This window comes from Engraulis encrasicolus, chromosome 10 (genome assembly GCF_034702125.1).
Source record: "Engraulis encrasicolus isolate BLACKSEA-1 chromosome 10, IST_EnEncr_1.0, whole genome shotgun sequence".
NCBI lineage: Eukaryota > Metazoa > Chordata > Actinopteri > Clupeiformes > Engraulidae > Engraulis > Engraulis encrasicolus.
Window position 1 is genome coordinate 10,555,342 of NC_085866.1, and position 19,963 is coordinate 10,575,304.

The following is a 19,963-nucleotide window of genomic DNA, read 5'->3' on the forward strand; positions in this document are numbered from 1 at the left end:
CATACACAGCATGCAATTCAAGACATCTGTGACCTAGCTGCATTAAAAGTCACTGTATACTGTAGCTGTGGTTTTCTACAGTAGATGAGATGGAAAGAGCACGGAGGGATGAACAGGATTACTCCTCCATACTGTGTTTTTCTTCCTTTTAAGGGTGCCGACCAAAATATTGTAAAACTGAAAAATGAAAAAAGGTTGCACCATGCATAGGTTTCTTTATTACACAGACGCGTTTCCAAACGCGTCTGTGTAATAAAGAAACCTATGCATGGTGCGACCTTTTTTCATTTTTCATTCCTCCATACTGTGTGCAACAGCTTATTCAGAATGTGTTGTGTCTTTGGGTTATGACAGTGGGGCGTTGGGGAGCCCTATGGGGCATTGAGAAGAATGCAGCTACTGTAAGAGGGGGCGGTGCTTTGTTGCTATTGGGGAGCATTAGTCCATTCCATTTTTTAATGCTAATGGGGGCATTGGCAGGCCTAAGATTAGGTCAAGGGGACGTTTATTAAAAAAAAAATAATTGAGAACCACTAGGTTATGATGACCATATGAGCTTGATGGTCATAGCATCAGAGGTGGCCAAAGTTAAAGTAGAAGTAAAAAAACAAAACCATAGTTTCCTTCCAACACAAGTAGCTTCACTGAGTAACTGGTTTACAGTTAGACTACAATAGAACATTGTATCTGATTCTGTGCCGGTTGGATCAAATTTGAGTGTTTTGTTTTCAGGTACAATGGAATAACTGGTGTAATATAATGTGTGTTGTACTGACACCATACATTTACTTCTACTTTCATTTTGGCCCACCCCTGCCCTGCGTTAGCCTGCTTCCTACCAGACCTATGTGTGTGTAGCTCTAGAGCAGTGGTCCTCAAACTTTTTCAGACCGAGGACCACTTTGTACCCCCCAAAATGTTCAGGGACCACTTGTCAACTGAACTGACAGTTGACAGGTGTTAATGTGACACTGCTAATTTCGATGCCGATCACTTAATACTTTTTATTCACATTACAAGCCTGTCTTTATTGTGGTGAAAATATGACTTCAGCTATGTTTAGCTTTGTAATTATGTTACAAATATAGCCAACTTCTAGCTCATCTTGGATAAGTAGAAATCCACTCACGAACCACCTGAGCTCTGTCGCGGACCACCATTGGTCCCCGGACCACACTTTGAGAATCACTGCTCTAGAGCCCCCTGGTGTCGCTCAACACACACGAAGGTCTCAGAGCATGTAGCACGATTCCATTTCTCCAGGCAAAAAATAATCTGAGTATTTCATTGCTTTCATATCAATGGCAGCTCGCATTTAGGAGTCACAGGACATATTATAGACTATATTGACGCTACAGGGGCCTATACTACAAAGCTGGTTCAGGAGTAAACCAGGTTAAGTTAAGAGGTAAATCATCTAATAGAAGAGCCTGGAGTCCTCATGTTCCTTAGAAATTGAAGACTCCAGGCTCTTCTATTACACGATTTACCTCTTAACTTAATAATAATAATAATAATAATAATTGTATTTGTATAGCACTGTTTCATACAAGGCATGTAACTCAAAGTGCTTAACAAATGGAAAAAAAAAAAAAAAACATTTTTAGAGATAGATTTAAAAGGAGAGGTATAGAGGAGAGGCAGAAAAAGCAGGAAGGCAGAGGAAGAAGAGATAGACAGAGAATGTAGAGTCATAAGGTCAACGTATGATAGGACCAGGATTCTTAGATGTGTAAGGTCCATAGTGGCTGGGCCTATCATAAGTCATAGATAGTCACACAGAGATTGGGCGCTCAGGTGCGGCCCCTGGTGGCATCAGGGGTGAGGAAAAACTCCCTTTCGCTTGATTCATAGTTTGTAAGGGGGAAAAAAAAGCTCAGTGAAGTCTGAGAAAAAAAAAGACCCCCTATAGTCAGGAAGAAACCTCAGGCAGAGACCAGCGGCCACCTAGGGGAGCCCCCTGCCAGGGCTGGTTGCGAGTAGTAAGGGCGCTGCGGCAGCTGGGACACTATGACGCCTTGGCAGCTAGGAGTTGGCAAGGATGAAGAGGTGGGTCTTCAGCTGCTTCTTAAAGGAGTCGACGGAGGGTGGTTGATCGAATCTCGATGGGGAGGGCGTTCCATCTCTTGGGCGCATAGCAGGCAAACGCGGCGTCGCCAATCTTCTTCTGCGGGGTGGGGGGGGGGTGTCCTTAGCTGCTTGGCATCAGTGGACCTGAGAGCTCGAGCAGGGGCATAAAAAGAGAGCATGTCTGAGATATAGCTAGGGGCAAGTCCATTTAATGCTTTAAATACTGTGGAGCAGAATCTTAAAGTCGATTCTGTAAGAGACAGGTAACCAGTGCAGGTCTGCCAAGACAGGAGAGATGTGCTCTCTCATTCTGGTTCTTGTTAGGATTCTTGCCGCAGAATTTTGAATGAGTTGCAAATTTGTCAATTAATTTTTTTGAGAGACCAGAGACAGAGAGCATTGCAGTAGTCTATCCTACTGGTGACAAAGGCATGAATAAGTTTCTCAGCGTCTTGTTGGGGGGCCAAGCCGCGCACTTTGTTAACATTTCTAAGATGGAAAAAAAGCAGATTTTGTTATCTTGTTGATGTGAGGCTCAAAGCTCAAATCCGAGTCTATGACCACACCTAGGCTAGTAACCTTATCTTTAATGTGTATGCTTAGGTCACCTAGGCTTGAGTGGAGTTTTGCACGTTTTTCCTTAGGCCCAATGAGCAACACTTCAGTTTTATCCTCATTTAATTTTAGGAAGTTACTGTTCATCCAATCTGTGATGGCAGACATGCATTTAGTCAAGGCATGAATGGCAGTGGTTTGGCTAGGCTCGACAGAGATATATAGTTGAGTGTCATCGGCATAGCTATGAAAATCAATCAACATTGTGCTCTCTGATGATGGAGCCCAGGGGCAACATATAGAGAGAGAAGAGGAGAGGGCCCAAGCAACTACCCTGAGCAACTCCAAAAGGCACATCATACTTGCTGGAGACGTGTTTCTCCGATGGTGACAAAAAACTGCCTTCCTGTAATATATGTTTTGAACCACTCTAAGACGTGACCGGACAAGCCTACCCAAGATTCAAGGCGGTCAATTAGTATGTTGTGGTCTATCGTGTCAAAGGCGGCACTGAGGTCGAGGAGGATAAGTGCTGAAACTTTGTTTGCGGCAGTGCTGAGGCCTAAGATCACTTATTATTTTGGTTAGTGCTGTTTCGGTGCTATGGTTGGCTCTAAAGCCTGATTGGAATTTTTTCCAAGATATCATTCCCAAGCCAGATGTTGATTAAGCTGTTTAAATACAACTTTTTCTAGTACCTTGCTTATAAAGGGGAGGTTTGATATAGGTCTGTAGTTGTTTAAAGAATTCTGATCTAAATTTGTCTTTTTTAGGAGTGGCTTTACCATGGCTGTTTTGAATGAGCTTGGAAAAATGCCTGTAAGCATAGAGGTGTTAACAATTTGCAGTAAAGGTGCTGCTAAGCAACCAAGTATGTTTTTTAGCAGATGTGTGGGGATCGCGTCAAGGCTGCAGGTAGACTGCTTACTTTCCCTGACTATTTTACAGAGGTCGTCCTCTGTAATTGGACAAAACTTTTGGAAGCTCTCAGGTCTCCTAGGGGGGTTTAACCCTCCCCTCGGTGTATAGCCTGAGTGGGCGACAGAGATTGCTGCGTTTCCACCTTGGATGCCTTCTCTAATGTCGGCAATCTTTTTATTAAAAAATCTAGCAAATTCCTCGCACTTGGCATGTGATGCTGCATTTAGGTTGTTATTGCTATGTGTTGGACCTGGCTTACTCCTGAACCAGCTTTGTAGAATAGGCTCCAGATCAACAGAAAATGTTTTTGAAGGAATTTGTTGATATTGAAGCAATAAATGCTGCGATTAATTTTGGACTGAAGAAATGGAATCCGGTTACAGTACATGCTCCCAGACCTAGAGGTGGAGCTCAAGAAGCTGCAAGGAACTAGAGGTCGGGCAAGAGCCAGGCAACCCCTGCATAGCATAGGAAAAGACTTTCTTCGGCAGGCAGCTGATCAGATGTTAATTCTTGTCTGTTTCTATCTCAGCTGGGCTGCAGGTGGAGACTGAGAGGCGATCCATTGTGGTTACCATGGGCAACAGCACTTACCTGGAATGCCTGCCAAAATCCCAGCATGCCTCAGTCACCTGGCTGAAGGAGATGGGGGAGAACAGCGCCGAGCTTCACCAGGTAGACTGCAGGAAACGCATCTATTATATTCCTCATGGACAGTGTTGCCAGATTGGGCTGTTTCTCACCCAATTGGGCTGCTATGGATGGCCGTGTGCGGGTAAAAATGGCATTTAACAGAAAAACCTGCCCAATTTTTGCCATAGAAATCAATAGAATTGGGCTGGATTTTGTGCTTCTAGGCGGGTTTTGAGCATTTTTTGGGCTGGAAATCATCAGCCTCATCTGGCAACCCTGCTCATGGATATTTCACTTGAATCATCTAACTATGTATATAAATGAGATTGACGTGTGCAGGATCGAGCATCTCTTTTCTGTACTTTTTAAAGATCATTGCGAAGGTCATTTGGGACCTTCTAGAAAGAGCGTGCCTCTCTTTATAATGCCACAACATACTATATAGATATGCACACCTTTCATAATGTAAGTGTGTTTGTACTACAATCAAGCTTAAAGGGACACTGTGTGAGATTTTTAGTTGTTTATTTCGAGGATTTATGCTACCCATTCACTAATGTTAGCTTTTTCATGAATACTTACCACCACCATCAAATTCTAAGTATTCATTATGACTGGAAAATTGTATTTATTTTTACATGGAATTTTTTCCAGTCAGTTTCCAGATCTTCTCCATGGTCCGCCATTTAGAATTTCCAGAAATAGCCATTTTTAGCTGCAAAAATGACTGTACTTGGGCCATACTAGAAAATAGTGGTTTATTACTTAGTAAACTTTCATGAAAAGATCAAATTTGGCAAAAGGCAGCCCAGTTTCAATGAGCAGCATAGTTGCAGTACCTTTTTTGACCATTTCCTGCACAGTGTCCCTTTAATTTTAGCTGTTCTTTTGAAAGCTGTGTTTCCTCAATCCCCTCCGCTGCTTCCGCAGACATGGCCGTAACTATACCACTGAGGACACAGAGGTCATATCCCCTGTATTTTTTTTTCAGAAATGTCAAATTTATCTATGATGAAAATCGATCTGTGATCAGCAATGAAAAATTCAGTCGGTGTATGCCACCCCCATTTATCCTCAAGGCAGTGATTAATGGAAACGAACTTCAGAGTTTCACCGAAGAGTTTGAAGCATTCTAAATGTACAGTATGCAGACAGTACAGCACGCAGTATTTCAAGGATTCAGTTCAAGGATATTTATTTGTCATGTACATAGAGACACTTTCGTGTCACTTGTACTGAAATGCATGGCCGGTGCAAAAGAAGTTTCATTTTTTTATTTGACCTCTGTATTTGAAAATGTCTGGTTACGGCCCTGTCCGCAGGTGACCTCTGGGGAGAAGCTGGTGGTGATTGACAGGGGCATCCTCATCCCCCGCGCGGAGCCCGCCCACCGGGGCGTGTACCACTGCCAGCTGGAGGAGCACGGCTTCCACTGGACGGCCGTCACCATCCACCTGACGGTGGCGGGCCCCGCCTTCATGCCCGCCGTCCCCGCCTCCGGTCCCTCCCAGTCCTGGTTCCAGGATGTGATGTCACTCATCCACCCGGCCGAGCTGAGGCAGCGCTGCAGGGAGCTCGGCCTTCAGCGTCGCCATGGTCACCGGGAGCGGGAGCGGGAACGGGAGCGTCACCGCGGACGGAAGAGGGGCGATCGACACAGGGAAGGAGGAAGAAGTGGAGGAGGAGGAGGAGGAGGAGGAGAGGGGCGGGGGAGGAAGAGCAGGAGCAAGGCACCCACGTCAGCTCAGAGACTGCCCAGGAGCACATAGACTTCTTCATTCAAGCATACACTTTACACACACACACTCAAGCGTGTGCCCATGCACACACGCGCCTGCACGCACACACACACACACACACACACACACACACGCACGCACGCACGCACATACCATGCACTTATAACTTAATACTGACATATTCAACCCTAAATACATACATACAGACGTGTATGTACAGAAACAAACATGAATGTGCTTGTAATACACAAAAGTATGCATTGACAGAGATGGATACAGTAAATAAGCACATAGTATCAGTATTCAACCCATACCCACACGAAAAACACACACACACACACACACACACACACACACACACACACACACACACACACACACACACACACACACACACACACACACACACACACACACAAAGCTGATGAACTGGAGATAAGACTGACAAAGGACATCATTGCCATGTCTGGTTGCTAAGCAGCAGATCTTGAAGGACTGTAGGTGTGAAGGCTAAAGGATGTGGTCCAAGCGAATGGGCCTCAGAGACTGTGGATTCACGCTCAGAAAGAGAGAGAGAGAGATAAAAAAGACAGCATGTCCATCCTGTATGAGAGGAGAGCCCAGAGTGTTGTGTTTAACCGCTGAGATTGTACTCAAGAGAAGTCAAGGCGCTTCCTGTAGGAGTGTAAAATTTAAAAAAAGCACAATACAGTATCTTCTCTTCTCTGCTATGTTACAAAACAAGCTATTGTATTATTATGCTGAAATGTACTTTTCTATTTAACGGTCTATGTCATTTGTATTTATTATTTCTGTTTTTGTTGTTCCTTTTTTTTCAAATTTGTGATCATTCGTAACTCAAATGGAAAATGGGTGGATTAGTGGCTATGTCGGTACAGAATGTTTAACTTTACTGAAAGTTTTGTTTGTTTGTTTGTTTGTTTTTCAATACGATGGCTAAATGGTTAGTGCATTCTGTTTTAAATAAGATGTAAAGGAGTTTGGATAAGAGGTTTGGAAAAGACTTTGAAAAGAATCCATCCGGCCTAACACATTTTTTATTGGAAGTGGATAAAAGCTAAGCTGTGGAGTTTCCCTGGCAGTGTTGCGCATGGAAGAGGTCTGACCACCTCGTTTACGAGACAACTGACAGTCTGCCTCGTGATTTTTTTTTTTAAAGAATCTCTTATGAGGTTATTCAAAAAACAAAAAATACAGCTTTTAGAAAAGGGGAAAATGAGAAATATCGCTTGCTTCTCCATTCAGCCACTTGAGGAATCCGTGATGGAGAGATTTGCTGTGCTTGTGATATACGTATGTGTCTGATTGGGTGTTTGCAAATATGTGAATATGATAAAGGACGAAAAGGTACAGTGCATTTGTGTGTGTGTGTGCGTGTGTTCGTGTGTGTGCGCGCACATGTGTGTGTGTGTATGCACACGTGCGTGCAAACGCATGTATAAATGTTTGCGTTTGAATGTATATGTTTGTGTCTGTGTGTGAGCGTTTGTGCAAGCCTGTGAGTTCATAATACTCAACAGAGGGATGCACGGTGTGGCTCCGATCACACATAATCTCTCCTCAATAGACAGCCAAGCATCTCATCTATAGGTCATCCCACATGCTGCAGTGTGTGCCATCCTCTTGCCGATGCTTCATCTCTCCCCTAATGATGTCTGTCTCATCTCCAGCTACTTCCCTCTGCAAGACATCAATTTCTAACATTTGTTGTTTGTTTCTTTTCACCGCAGTGGCTCTGTGAATGAAATAAAGTGTTTTCCAATTGTTTTCTCCACACAAAAGTGGAAGTCCTGGCATATTTTTTCTTGGCAACACTCCATGCCTTCCGTTCAGAGTCTGTGGTGTGTGAAATGGAAATTATAAACTTGTGTACATCCTCCCCTTCAGTGTTGTGTGCATTTCCTGTCTCATGAGTCTCATGAGCACCACACATATTATTTGTCCACAAATACATGAATAATAACAATGCCAGTTTGGCACTCGCATGGTCATGCGTAGCGTAGCGTAGGGTGCAGCAGCTGCCAGCAAGAAATCACTAATGAGGAGGAAGTGAGAAAACAAATGGCTTTGTTATTACTGTGTACAGGGCCGCTGACAGCTTTGGCAGGGCCCAGGACAAAGTTATCCGAAAGGGTCCCCACACCTAATACATGCAATGTAATGGGGACCAAATTCTGGGCAATGCAATTCAATGGAATGCCCAATAGGCCTATAAAAATGTCAATTTCCCAACATTCAATAAAATGGATATATCTCATTTTGGAAAAGAGCTCTTCATATACAATGTAATGAGAACCAAATTCTGGGCCCCCTCTCTGTCCCTGGGCCCGGGACAACCGTCCCCTTTGTCCCCCCTTCTGTCGGCTTCCCTGGCTGTATGTGTTTGATGATAGCCATAGGCGCTGTACAGCTATGGGAGCCCGGTGCCTATAAGGCCTGGGGCAAGGCGGACACACCCAGCCCCTGGTGGTGAGGCTTAGATCCCCCTGGATAGGAACAGAAATGGGAGGCCTCGCCTCGGGTGAGATGAACAGGGTCCAGATTTATCATTGGCTACAGCTGCCGTATAAATCTCTCTCTCTCTCTCTCTCTCTCTCTCTCTCTCTCTCTCTCTCTCTCTCTCTCTCTCTCTCTCTCTCGCTCTCTCGCTCTTTCTCTCTCTCTGTCTCTCTCTCTCTCTCTCTCTCTCTCTCTCGCTCTTTCTCTCTCTCTCTCTCTCTCTCTCTCTCTCTCTCTTGCTTTCTCCCTCTCACGCGCTCTGTGTGTGTGCATGTTTCGTTGCACACAGTGTGCGTTCGTTCAAGCATGCAAAAGACACAGATAGGAAAAGATAGAGATTGTAATGTAATGTAAGAGTTTGTCGTTTAACTTTGCCTATATTGAAAGATTTGTTTGAAATAATTCACCACGTATTCAAATAAGGATGGAGAAGAGGTGGATAGCATGACCTTCCCCTGCCAAAGAGAGTGTTACAGTGCTCAGCAATAATAGGTACACCCCTTTGAAAAGTTACATTGTGAACAATAATTCAATAAACACATTTTATTTCCAAAATGTGCATATAGTAAGTTTAATACAACATCTTTGAAACTTACAGTAGTTTAATAAAATAAATAAAATTACGTTTAATAGCTTTTCCATTTTTTGTGAAATTATGGTGGTGCAAGAGTGAGAACACCTCAGACTGATGACCAGTTTGTCTCTTAAAATCTCCCCATTTACGTTCAAATGAGTTCAGATCAGGTGCCATACTGAATCACTGAATCAATCTCACCTCTTCAGAAAATCAGCATTGTCCAGTGTGTGTTTAGGGTCTTTGTCAAGTTGGAAAATAAACAATGACCAACAGTGAAGTTCAATGAGTAATGGTGACATATGCCTATTCGCTATTCGTAGAGAAATACATCTAGGATTTCATCAATGAAAACAGCGCTCAAACAAGCAGCACTCATGCAGCCCCACATATAGGCCTACCATCACTTTAGGCACCTTTTTTGTTTGTATTCTTCATCTCCAATAACGTACAGTTCATGTGTAACGGAGGCTAACTAGCACAGAGTTGGCGTGGAACGTTGGTAATCCTCCCTCCGATAGCCTCATACAGTCTTGTGCCGTTGGGCCGAGAGACTAGTCTCTTGGCCCAGCGTTATCGTACTGTGTCTCCCATTGCCGGAAAGTTGTAGTTGACGAGGATGCAGGTTCGATCCCCAAGGGGGTTGAACAGGTGCAAGATGACCTCCATCACACATGCTCAGTTCTTAAAAGATTTATCTTGGGATCATGACTTCACAATACAGAGTCCCAGTAGCCTTCATTTTTGTCATAATTAGGCCTGGCAAACTCTTGGCCTTTTTTGACTGGGCTGTAGGCTATTGGTTGCTTCTTTGGTGGATGACACATACACCATTCCTCGCCATGTGTGGCATATTGTGTCATAGGAAATAATCACCCCAGTTTAAATGGCCACTTCCTCAGAAAACTTTGGTGAACATTTTCTATAACCATTTTCGTAAAAATTCTTCTGCCGAGGTGTTAGTCTGTGGCCCAACTGCTGGACATCTCTGTGAGACAGTTGCAGATCCATCTGCAGGCCCTACTAAAGTAAAGAGTAGATACACTTTTTTGACTGATTAATAAGGCTTTGATGGTCTTCTAATAGCATCAACCATTCTGGTGTAAAACTTTTTTCCTAATTGTCAGGCCAGTTTACTAAAAATGTAGCTTTCCTCTGAGCCATTCTGCACGACCATAACAGACTCAAAACTGAAAAAAAAATGTAAGTTTTATATCATGACACTTACTTTCATAATAACATTGTTATTATTGTTGTTATAATAATAATGATAGGCCTAATCATCATCATCATCATCATCATCATCATCATCATCATCATCATCGTCATCGTCATCATCATCATCAGTAGCCTAATCGATTTACTGTGCGGAACCAATGTTTCAGGCCGTAGTTTACCACGACAGTTAATGCGGACGGACTCAGTTTCCTGGCAACCTTCATCTTTGGGGAAGAACTAACTGAGGTAATGTTATTTAAATCTTGCTTATTGTTGATAAATACATTTTAAGGGAGTTGCATAGATTCTGTGCTTAACTAACTCCAACTCAGGTGAGGTTACAGCACCGTTTTCGGAATCACTGAAGTGTAAAGGCTTGACAGAACCCTGAACAACAAACTACCGAGGCCTGTCGCTTGAAGAGGCTAACTGGCTGCATTTCGTTGTATATCTAGACATTTTATTTCTGCTGTTTGTTGATATTTAGTTAAACAAAGTAATGATTCAGAATACTCGGTTTGTTCATGAATTATCATGTGTCAACACAATTTACAGTCGTGGCAAGATAACTTAACCAGCACTGGCTAGCTACTTTGACAGCAGCTGGCGTAGACTATTTGACGTTAGCATGCTAGCTATTTTGGTAGGCTACGTCACAAAAGTTTCAGTTCCTGAAGATGACTGGGCATTGCTCAAGAAACGTTTTATCCACACATTATTGTCAACATTTATTTCAGCGAAACGAATCGTGTTTGAAGTGAGTGTTATGTCTTGTGTAGTAAGCTCACTGCAAAGGCAGACGAGTGGCCAACGCCACGCAAGCTAATAAAGTACACGGTCTCATCACGTCAGCAATATTCAATCACTCGACTGTGTAATAAATATGAATGTAGCCAATGGCCAAGGAATGTTCGTAACTTGAGAGAGCTGACAGTTGGTGGCGGGGCACTGGCTGTGTTTACTTCTGTCTTCAACGCCTTGACTTCGAGTCCTCATGTGACCCGTGACTCAAGCTTGGGAGATGGCTTGTTGTTGTTCTGCCAGCGTGGTAAACTCGTATGCATTTAAACATCACAACACCATGAAGAGCTCTGCTGAAAGAAAGAAAGATTGTGGCAGGAGCATCACTTTTAATGTTGATAAGGCTATAATGTCATACATGAGGAATAATTCTTCTGTTCTCAGCAGGTGAAGGGATGAGCCATTCCCTTGTGATTGGCCAAGATGTACCAGAGGCAGCCAATGGGGTGGACTCGCCAGGCTCCCCGGAAATTTCAGATAGACCTGTGCTGCACACTCTGAAATGTGACGGCAGGATGACACAAGATGGTGGACTAGAGGAGAACCAAACTGAAGGAGAGACTCACACAGACACACACCACATAACCAACAACTCAAGCCCACATCCAGACTCGTCATGCACTGACACACTCCAAACACACTCGACGTCAATGCCAACAGCAGACACACAGATGCACTCACAAACACTGGACAAAGATGCAGATTATCCACCCAAACCTTCAAGCGAGGACCTCAACGATTCAGTGTTCCTTCCCACCAGTGACACACGTGTTGCCAACACAACAGAAACCAAAGACGGACACCACACAGACGCACAGCAAGCGGATGGACAGCCGCATGACAACAGCACACACATACACAGTGGGGTACCAGTGGAAGATGAGGGGAGAGGAGAGGAGCTGAGGGACAGAACGGAAGGCGAAGATGGGCAGCAGCAAGAGGAAGAAGAAGAAGAAGAAGAAGAGGAGAAGGAGGAGGAGGCAAGCCAGGTAAATATAGTTTTCATACTAGAGTACACGATTAGGCTATGGCCAAATTGACAATCATGATTATTTTCATTAATATTGGAATCACGATTATTTTCCATGATCGGGAAAATATCTGAACTATTATGGCACTACTTTTAAACAAAAATAATGTGAACTGCTTCAATGCAACATGATATTTTAAAATGGCAACAGTCCCAACAGTCTTGACTAAACTTGAAGATACCACTGCAGAGTGTGTTTGCTTTCTAATGGTTTCAGCGGCTAAATCATGACACCTCTACTATGTGTGGTTGTTTCTTGATAAGACTTACTGCAGAGCCCACATTTTAAATGAACAAAAAAAAAGATTTGCATTTCATTTGATCGTGAATTTGATTAATTGTGTAGCCCTACTTCAGACATTGTCTTCCCAGTTACAACGTCAGGCAGACAGCACCTGTTGAACGTACCATGTTGTTTTGTTCCTTTCTTGTTGGAGAGTTAGTCTTATGACTGAGTTGAGTTTTGGTTCAGTGCAGCTACATCAACAGCGTACAGCCTTGCTCAAGGGCACTTCAGCCATGGCTGGATGTGTAAGGAGGGGTAAGGGTGGGATTCCAACATACAACCCTCTGTTCTGATCTTAAGACCACCTTCTTAACCTTTAGGCCACGGCTGTATACTCCTTCTTTTGCAGCCTACTGAAGTGACATTGTCGTCGGCATCATGTCAGGAAGTAGATCCTGTTCCTCATCCCGGCACCTCCGCCTCTTGTGCAGACACAGCCCCTCGTCCTGCCAGCGTTGCACCCTCCTCGCACGTACCGGTAGGGGGAGACTCGGCTGGGGAGGTCACAGACAATGTTCCCCGGCACACAACGGAGACAGAGACAGAAACAGATGATGGACCGCAGCCTGCACCAGTTGCGGCGGAGACGGTACTGATTGATGACGTCCCACAGCCCACGCCAGTCATGGCCGAGACGGGAGCAGACTATGTCCCGCGGCCCACGCCAGCCGCGGCGGAAACGGGACCCCCAGTCGATGGCGCCCAGCCCACACCAGAAGACGTCCCGCGGCACGTGATGGCAGAGGTGCGCGTTCGGGGCATGCCAGAGCGGGAGCGAGTGGTGCGGGGAATGCAGGACAGCAAGAGCCTGGACGAGCTGAGCGGCGCGTGCGGAGGGGGGCCGAGGAAGGGCAGCCGAGCCGGCCAGGCGGAGGGGGGACGCAGGGCCACCATCTCCAGCGCCCTGGAGCTGGAGGGCACGGTCAGCCACGAGGGAGACCTGACCAACTTCATCGCCAAGAACCTGGAGGAGAAGATCAAGATGAGCTCCCGGCCAAGCCTGGACTGTGACTGTGAGTAGAGGGGATGGATAGATATGGGAAACTGTGTGTGGGTGGAAATTGGTGTATAAGGTAAAATTGGTGTATAAGGTATAAAACTTTTATACAATTATATCCTGTATCGCGCACAGTAAACGCACACACCCTGTGTAGTGGTCTTAATTTTCTTTTTGGAGGTCTTGAAAATGGTAATAAATTGGGTGATCAAAAATGTGCAGATACCCTGTAAAAGGCTTAAGTTATGCTTATTTTAAAAGCTGGATGGATCATTCCGTCTCAAATCGGAGATTTCTGGACCTCAGCGGCTCATCCAAAGATCTGAACAAAATTATAACCGTGTAACTTACACTGCAATACCAGAGAACTGAATGTCCATGTTCCATCTTCTATATTGAGGCACCGACTGAGAAAGTTGCTGGAGGCTATTTGATGGTGTCCAATTATGTACAAACGTACGTTGATGTCAGTGCACCATGCAGCTGGGTGCAGCATGTAACATTTATCTGAACTCACACTGTGCATTACATATGAAAAAACTCCCATAACCAGTTAATACATATTGCAAAGACCTGTCAGCTTATCTGTCTATCCTCTTTTCTATCTCTCCGTCCCTCTGCTCCTTTGCATACTGTTTTTTTCTCTATTTGTATTGGCCATAATATAGCCATAGCTGCTGAAATGGCAATAAATGTGAACAATCAATCAATCTGCTCCTTTGCTGCCTGTGTTGTGTATCTAGCGGACTCTGGCTGCTCTGGCCCAGTGGTGCGTCCCCGAGGGTCATCTCGGCGGCCGGCGGATATCCCCCCAATCGACCCGTCTGTGCTGCTGGACCTGCAGAGACACACGCAAGACGTAGCGCAGAGCGTGGAGCTTATGATGCGCAGCCTCAGCGGAACCATCCAGAACGTGAGTGGCACTGACTCCCTAGATACGTGTGTGTGTGAGAGCGTGTTGGAGTGTTGTGTGTGCGTGTGCGTATGCGTGTGTGTGCGTGCATCTGTATGTCTGACTACTGTCTACTCTGAGTGAGGAAGCCTCATGTTTGACTCAGGTTAGTGTTTATGGGTGCATTCCAATATGCACACTCCCGTCCTCCACTTGTGCTTGTGGCCTGGCCCCGCCTCCTGGCCCCTCCTCTGTGGAGAAAACAATATAGTTTACCAGCTGTTGCCACAACAACTTTTGGGGACTGTTTTTCATTCACCATCCCAATTGCAAATTAGAAAATGAGATTAGAATTATTCTTTAGCAAGATATTTAATTAATTTTCTGTCGTCTGACATTATCAGGAGGTCACAAGCAGGCAAGTGAGCAAGGGAGGACGGAAGTCCGCAGATTGGAATCCTCTCCGTGAGTCTAGTGGATGTCATGTCAGGCAGACAGCCATTATGCTTTTCTCCTCTGCAGTGATTCCGGTCTTATGCTCTTATGCTCAAGAAACCATTGCCATAGGTGAAAGCCATAGATATATAAAGCAAAGACAGGGACGTAAGCTGGATAATAAAATTCAGGCTTTTTAAGAATACGAAGATGAGCTACACTCTGAGCCTAATTACTGTTGTTTAACGGTGGAATGGACATCTGAAGTGGTTCAAGTAATAGGACATTTTTCATTCCTTTCATAAATCTTTTTTCATAAGAGGCTGTGAAATGACTGGTAGAAGTAGTAGTTTTTGTTGTTTGGGGGGGTGACCCTCTTACCATGAGGCGCTAAAGAAATTGCAAAATTGAAGTGCACATATGAGAGAGCGCAGTGAGCAGCTGTTCCCCACGTTTACCATCGTCATTACATCAGTCATTAAATTAAGGGTTTCTGTTTTTCCAAATTGAATTTCAAGAGTACTGGATCTTGATTAATTTATCATTTATTCATTTATTGAAAATCATTTAATCAAAATGATAATGTTAGTCATCAGCATCATTTTATCAAAATTACTTAATCACAATGACAATGGCAATGGATGATGTCCTAAAATGTTTCAGGTTTACTGAACAAGATTTTCTGTTCATGTTTAAGGATAACTTCTGCCAATTTCGATATGCAGTTGTAATGCTCACACTACCCTGGACTTGTCAGTACCTGAGAAAAAAAATGTTCAGCCTTTTCCAAGATCGTGGTCATTGTAATGGGGACAGGCGTTTGTTAACATTTAAAAAAACATCTTGATTTATTCCCAATAACATTCAAAAGGTTATGTAACCTCAGCAGCAAACAGCGATACCTTTTGGGATAATATTTGGAGTAGGGCTGTGTTAAGAAAATTTTAATGTAAACAAAGTCTGCCCCTATTAGAATAGCTCAGATCTCGGAAAGGACTGAGTTGAAAAATGCAGAATCACCGTATACTGACAGGGCAAGGGTAGTGTGAGCAATACATTGAAATTGGCAGAAGTTATCCTTAAACATTTTTAAGCCGTGGTTTAGCGCAGTGTTTCCCAACCAGGGGTACGTGTACCACTAGGGGTACGCGAGTACACTGCAGGGGGTACTTGGAAAAATGAAAAAAATATATGGAACATAGTCACATTGGGATGTAGAGCATGAGTGAGGGGGTACTCATGGTATGGCAAAAAGGCTTAGGGGGTACGCAAGACAAAAAAGGTTGGGAAACACTGGTTTAGCGCATGACAGTAACTCCATTGACCTTTGATGTGGTTGTGTCTCCTCTCCATACAGATGACTGCATTGAGTGTTGGCTACATCCAGACATACAGAGACTCCGTGGACAGCCTTGGAGAGTCGGTGGACATGAGCATAAAGGTATGAGGAGGAATTAGCCAAGGCTGACATTCATAACAGCATAACAACAATGTTTGAGACTCTGTACATCAATTTAATTTCTACGGTGTTCTCTCTCTCTCTCTCTCTCTCTCTCTCTCTCTCTCTCTCTGTCTCTGTCTCTGTCTCTGTCTCTCTCTCTCTATATGTGTGTTGCTTGTAGGGAATGTATACACTGATGGCTCGTTGCGAGGAGCTTGACCGCTCCATGAAGCCCATCCACGTGCTTGCAGCTCAGATCAGAGACATCAAGCGCACCCTCGACGCCCTGGAGGCTATTTGCAAGTAGATGCAATGCAACAGCCATTCAACTCAATCCTACCCACTCCATGCGCAAGCCCAGCCCAGTCCAGCCCAACCCAGCTCCTGGTCGCCCATCCATTGGTTTCCATTTGCCAGGCGTGTGTGGCCGATGTGATGCTGCTCCAATAACCCAGAGGCCCCTGCGATCCATTATACTCCCAGAAGCGTGACGTGCTGCAAGTTACTACTGTTGTACGCTTTCACCGAGGTGTCGTGCCAACATGCCTTGAGCTCACCTCACCCACACCTGCAAATGTTCGTTACTGAAATTACTGAAATGACTTGTGTCCAGACTGTTTGCCAATGACCATGTTACCAAAATCTCATGCTACTACTCTTCAAAGCTTCACAAAGCTTCTACAAATCTGCTGTGCACTCTGTCTGCCCCCCTCACTGACTAGCAGCTCCACCACCAGGACACCAGAGGAATTGCAGGAGCGTGTGCGGTGTCTTATTTCCCTGTAGCTGCAGTTTGCGCTCTCGTCCATGACATTTCAGTTCACTGAGGCATTCGGATGGTGTGTCTCATTCTTTCCATCATGCCGTCCAAACAGTAACCTGCCTTTGCCGTTTGCTTCTTCTTGGGGTGGAAGGGTTGCAGTGCTCTGTGTCCATGTGTACATGTGGTGACGTCGGGTCGGGTGTCACCGGCTGATTTGACTGTTGGGTTTTTAAGCGAGGCCATCGCAGGGACAGGATTCAGAGGGATGTGCTAGCCACCTCCTTTTCTGATACCCTGCAGGGAACGTGACTAGGGAGGTGTAACCACTTTATTTATACAATTATGCTACCGTACATTACATAAGCCTTCAGTTACAGTCTATTTATGTGAAGGACCTAATCCGCACATTTACACACCTCAAAATGTGTGTTTTTGGTTTTTTTTGGTCTTTGTCTTGTCCCTCGATACTAACTTTATGAAGTGTGTGTGTGTGTGTGTCTGTCTGTCTGTCTGTCTGTATGACTGACTGACTGACTGACCAGAAGCATGTTCCCAGCCATGCTAGAGTGTTTTTTAAATCACTGCATGGGTCTTCTCTCCCTATCCCCTGTGGTCACTGTATGTAGAGTGGCTTTGGACTGAAGCAGGGCTTTGTGGGAGTTGGAGTTTTTTTAAGGGGACACTTTTGTGATGGGAGGGCTATCCTCTTTGCTCTGCTCGTATTGTCTGTTGCTCGACCCAATCAGAAGTAACCTTTGTACATATTGTCATAATGTCAATGTCACTAAAAGGATGATTTAGTCAATGTTGTGTATATTTAAAAAAAGAGGATATAACAATAAATTTACAATGACGCAAAAACCGACTGTCTTTCTTAAGATTACTTACATGTGTGCATGTGCCAAGATGTAGATTTCTCTGAAGTTTGTCTTGCGCTTCGAAACAAATGAGCAACTCTATAGATAGAAGGTGCACTTACTACAAATGAACACTTTAAGGATGTTTTCAGGCCATTTTGCTCCAACAATACCAAAAATCATGTGGGCTAGTAGTTTATGTGTGGTTAGTGTTTGATGGTGATGGTCGTGGAGCTGATGAAGCAAGAAATATGTTAGTCAGAGCTTAGCTGAGCGTTCATCTGCACACTAACACATTCAGGGGAAACTGTATAGTATATAAACAACAGACATCCAGTATGTTATGCAAGGTTAACTCAATTTACAGAAGGTCACTCCTACACTTTTGCAACTGAACTGCTACACAAACAAACAAATCAGCCACAAAACCGAGTGGCGTCTGATCACCTGCGATAGAGCACGTCTTATTGTAAACTTGGATGGATTTCAGTTTACAGCAGCGATGGGCATAGCAGACGCCCGGGAGATAAGAGGCATGCTGGGTATGCAAGCGTAAGATTAGATGTACTTAAAACAAACAAACAAATGTTTGTGACGAGCGAGGCTGTAGGCTGTAGCCATCACTAGACCTGCTCTGTTACATTCTACCGGCCGGACGTGGTTGATCAAACTGATGATAGGTGTTATCATACGCCTAAACGCCCGCACCTCCCCCGGGCTACAATGTGACCTCTCTGCTCCTGTGGGTGCATACGTGTGCAGAGAACCGTTTAGAGGCTTTCATCCAAAGTTGTGGTTATACTACGCATTTTTTTTTTATAGGACTTGATTGTATGTGTCCCATTAAAAAGCTGGAAGTTAAAAAACAAACAAAATACAATTATGACTGAAGCTGCTTTGGCAGTGATTAAAGGTGCGCTGTGCATGGCCGTAACTAGGCCACAGACGTCATGTCCTCCTGAAATCTTAACATTTATTTATGATGAAATTCGATCGATCAACAATGGTAAATTATGTCTGTATACGGCACCCCATATTCCCATTTATTTACCTCAAACACAGCCCATATTTTTTTAATTATTAGTTGAAATATTCCAACTATAGACTATTATCAGAATATTAGCAATAGTCAGTACGCGAGTCATGGATACACATTGCACGGCAAGTGTTCTCATCAAACACTCTGGAGCAGTGATTTTCAACCTATGGGCCGGGGCCCACGGGTGGGCCGTGAAGGTATTCCAAGTGGGCCTTGAAATAATTTTCTAAAAATTATAATTATATTTTGGTGTGTGTTGCTGTTTATTTATTTGAGTTTTATTCTGGGGTCAGATGTGGGCCCCGAACATTTGTGATAATTTCAAGTGGGCCCCAAGTTGAAAAAGGTTGGGAACCCCTGCTCTGGAGCACATCCTCAAGGCAGTGAGTAATGAAAACGAGAGTTTGACTTTGTTACAGTATGTTCAGTCAGGAAAAGCATCTTTAATAATCCATTACAGTTGGATTCATTCAGGATATGACCTTAATTAAATTGAGTTCAACCTTGAATAACTCATGAATGTTTAAGCGCTTGGCTTAGTTTTAAGATGCAATCAAGGCAGCAGGTCTGTAATACACTATGAATTAATAATGCTTTAATTAGGGACTTTATTAGGAACTGTTTCAAAGATTTCAAGGCAATGTATGAAGAAGATGTTTGCATAAGGTGTGCTGTGTTATGTTGTGAAGAGCCAGGTTATTTTCAGGGTTGTCTCGGCTGTGTGCACTGGACCACTGTCCATATCACAAACAAGACACTTGGAATCAAGGTCCTCAGTCTGTTTTTTTTGTTGTTTTTTTTTATCACACCACCGAATCACATTACTATAATAGTTTGAAAATCTCCCCAGAGTTGCCTCTGCTTATTCATTTACCATATATTTGCTGAAATATTGTCTTCCTTGTTTCCATTTTGTATTGTGTAGCAGCAAACATGACATTTCATTATGCACTTGTTGAAAAATGTTGCGTAAACTTGCAATATTATAAAATTTAAAAAGTGAGAAAAGGGTACATTCTTTCTGTATCACAGGAGGAGGTAACGCTTTTCCTTGAAGAAACTCTACAGGTGGTGGAAGAGCATGGCAGGTAGCAGTAAGCCCCATGGGCCACACGGCTCAGAAGAGGAGAGAGAGATACCTAGATACTTATCACAGGATGTTTGTGCGTGCGTGCGTGCGTGCGTGCGTGCG

The 19,963-nt window shown here is 44.1% G+C and overlaps 2 protein-coding genes across 3 annotated transcripts in view; both read left to right on the top strand.

Moving 5' to 3' along the window:
• Nucleotides 1-7,825, top strand: part of sema3h (sema domain, immunoglobulin domain (Ig), short basic domain, secreted, (semaphorin) 3H) — a 49,563-nt gene extending 41,738 nt beyond the window's left edge. The window contains exons 16-17 of the mRNA XM_063208015.1: nucleotides 4,079-4,221; nucleotides 5,502-7,825. Of these exons, the coding sequence (XP_063064085.1) occupies nucleotides 4,079-4,221; nucleotides 5,502-5,948 (590 nt within the window). The 3' untranslated portion in view covers nucleotides 5,949-7,825. The remainder of the gene's footprint in view (nucleotides 1-4,078; nucleotides 4,222-5,501) is intronic.
• A 2,554-nt stretch (nucleotides 7,826-10,379) lies between these two features.
• Nucleotides 10,380-17,737, top strand: borcs6 (BLOC-1 related complex subunit 6). Of its 2 annotated transcripts, none has more exons than XM_063208016.1 (6): nucleotides 10,380-10,476; nucleotides 11,419-12,020; nucleotides 12,697-13,360; nucleotides 14,088-14,257; nucleotides 16,029-16,112; nucleotides 16,294-17,737. In XM_063208016.1, exons 2-6 carry the CDS (start codon nucleotides 11,427-11,429, stop codon nucleotides 16,417-16,419), a joined length of 1,638 nt encoding a protein of 545 aa, XP_063064086.1. In that variant the 5' UTR covers nucleotides 10,380-10,476; nucleotides 11,419-11,426; the 3' UTR covers nucleotides 16,420-17,737. The 2 variants fall into 2 exon arrangements, with proteins under 2 accessions (XP_063064086.1, XP_063064087.1); XM_063208017.1 differs by having other exon boundaries at nucleotides 10,413-10,476; nucleotides 11,416-12,020.
• The last annotated feature ends 2,226 nt before the right edge of the window (nucleotides 17,738-19,963 follow it).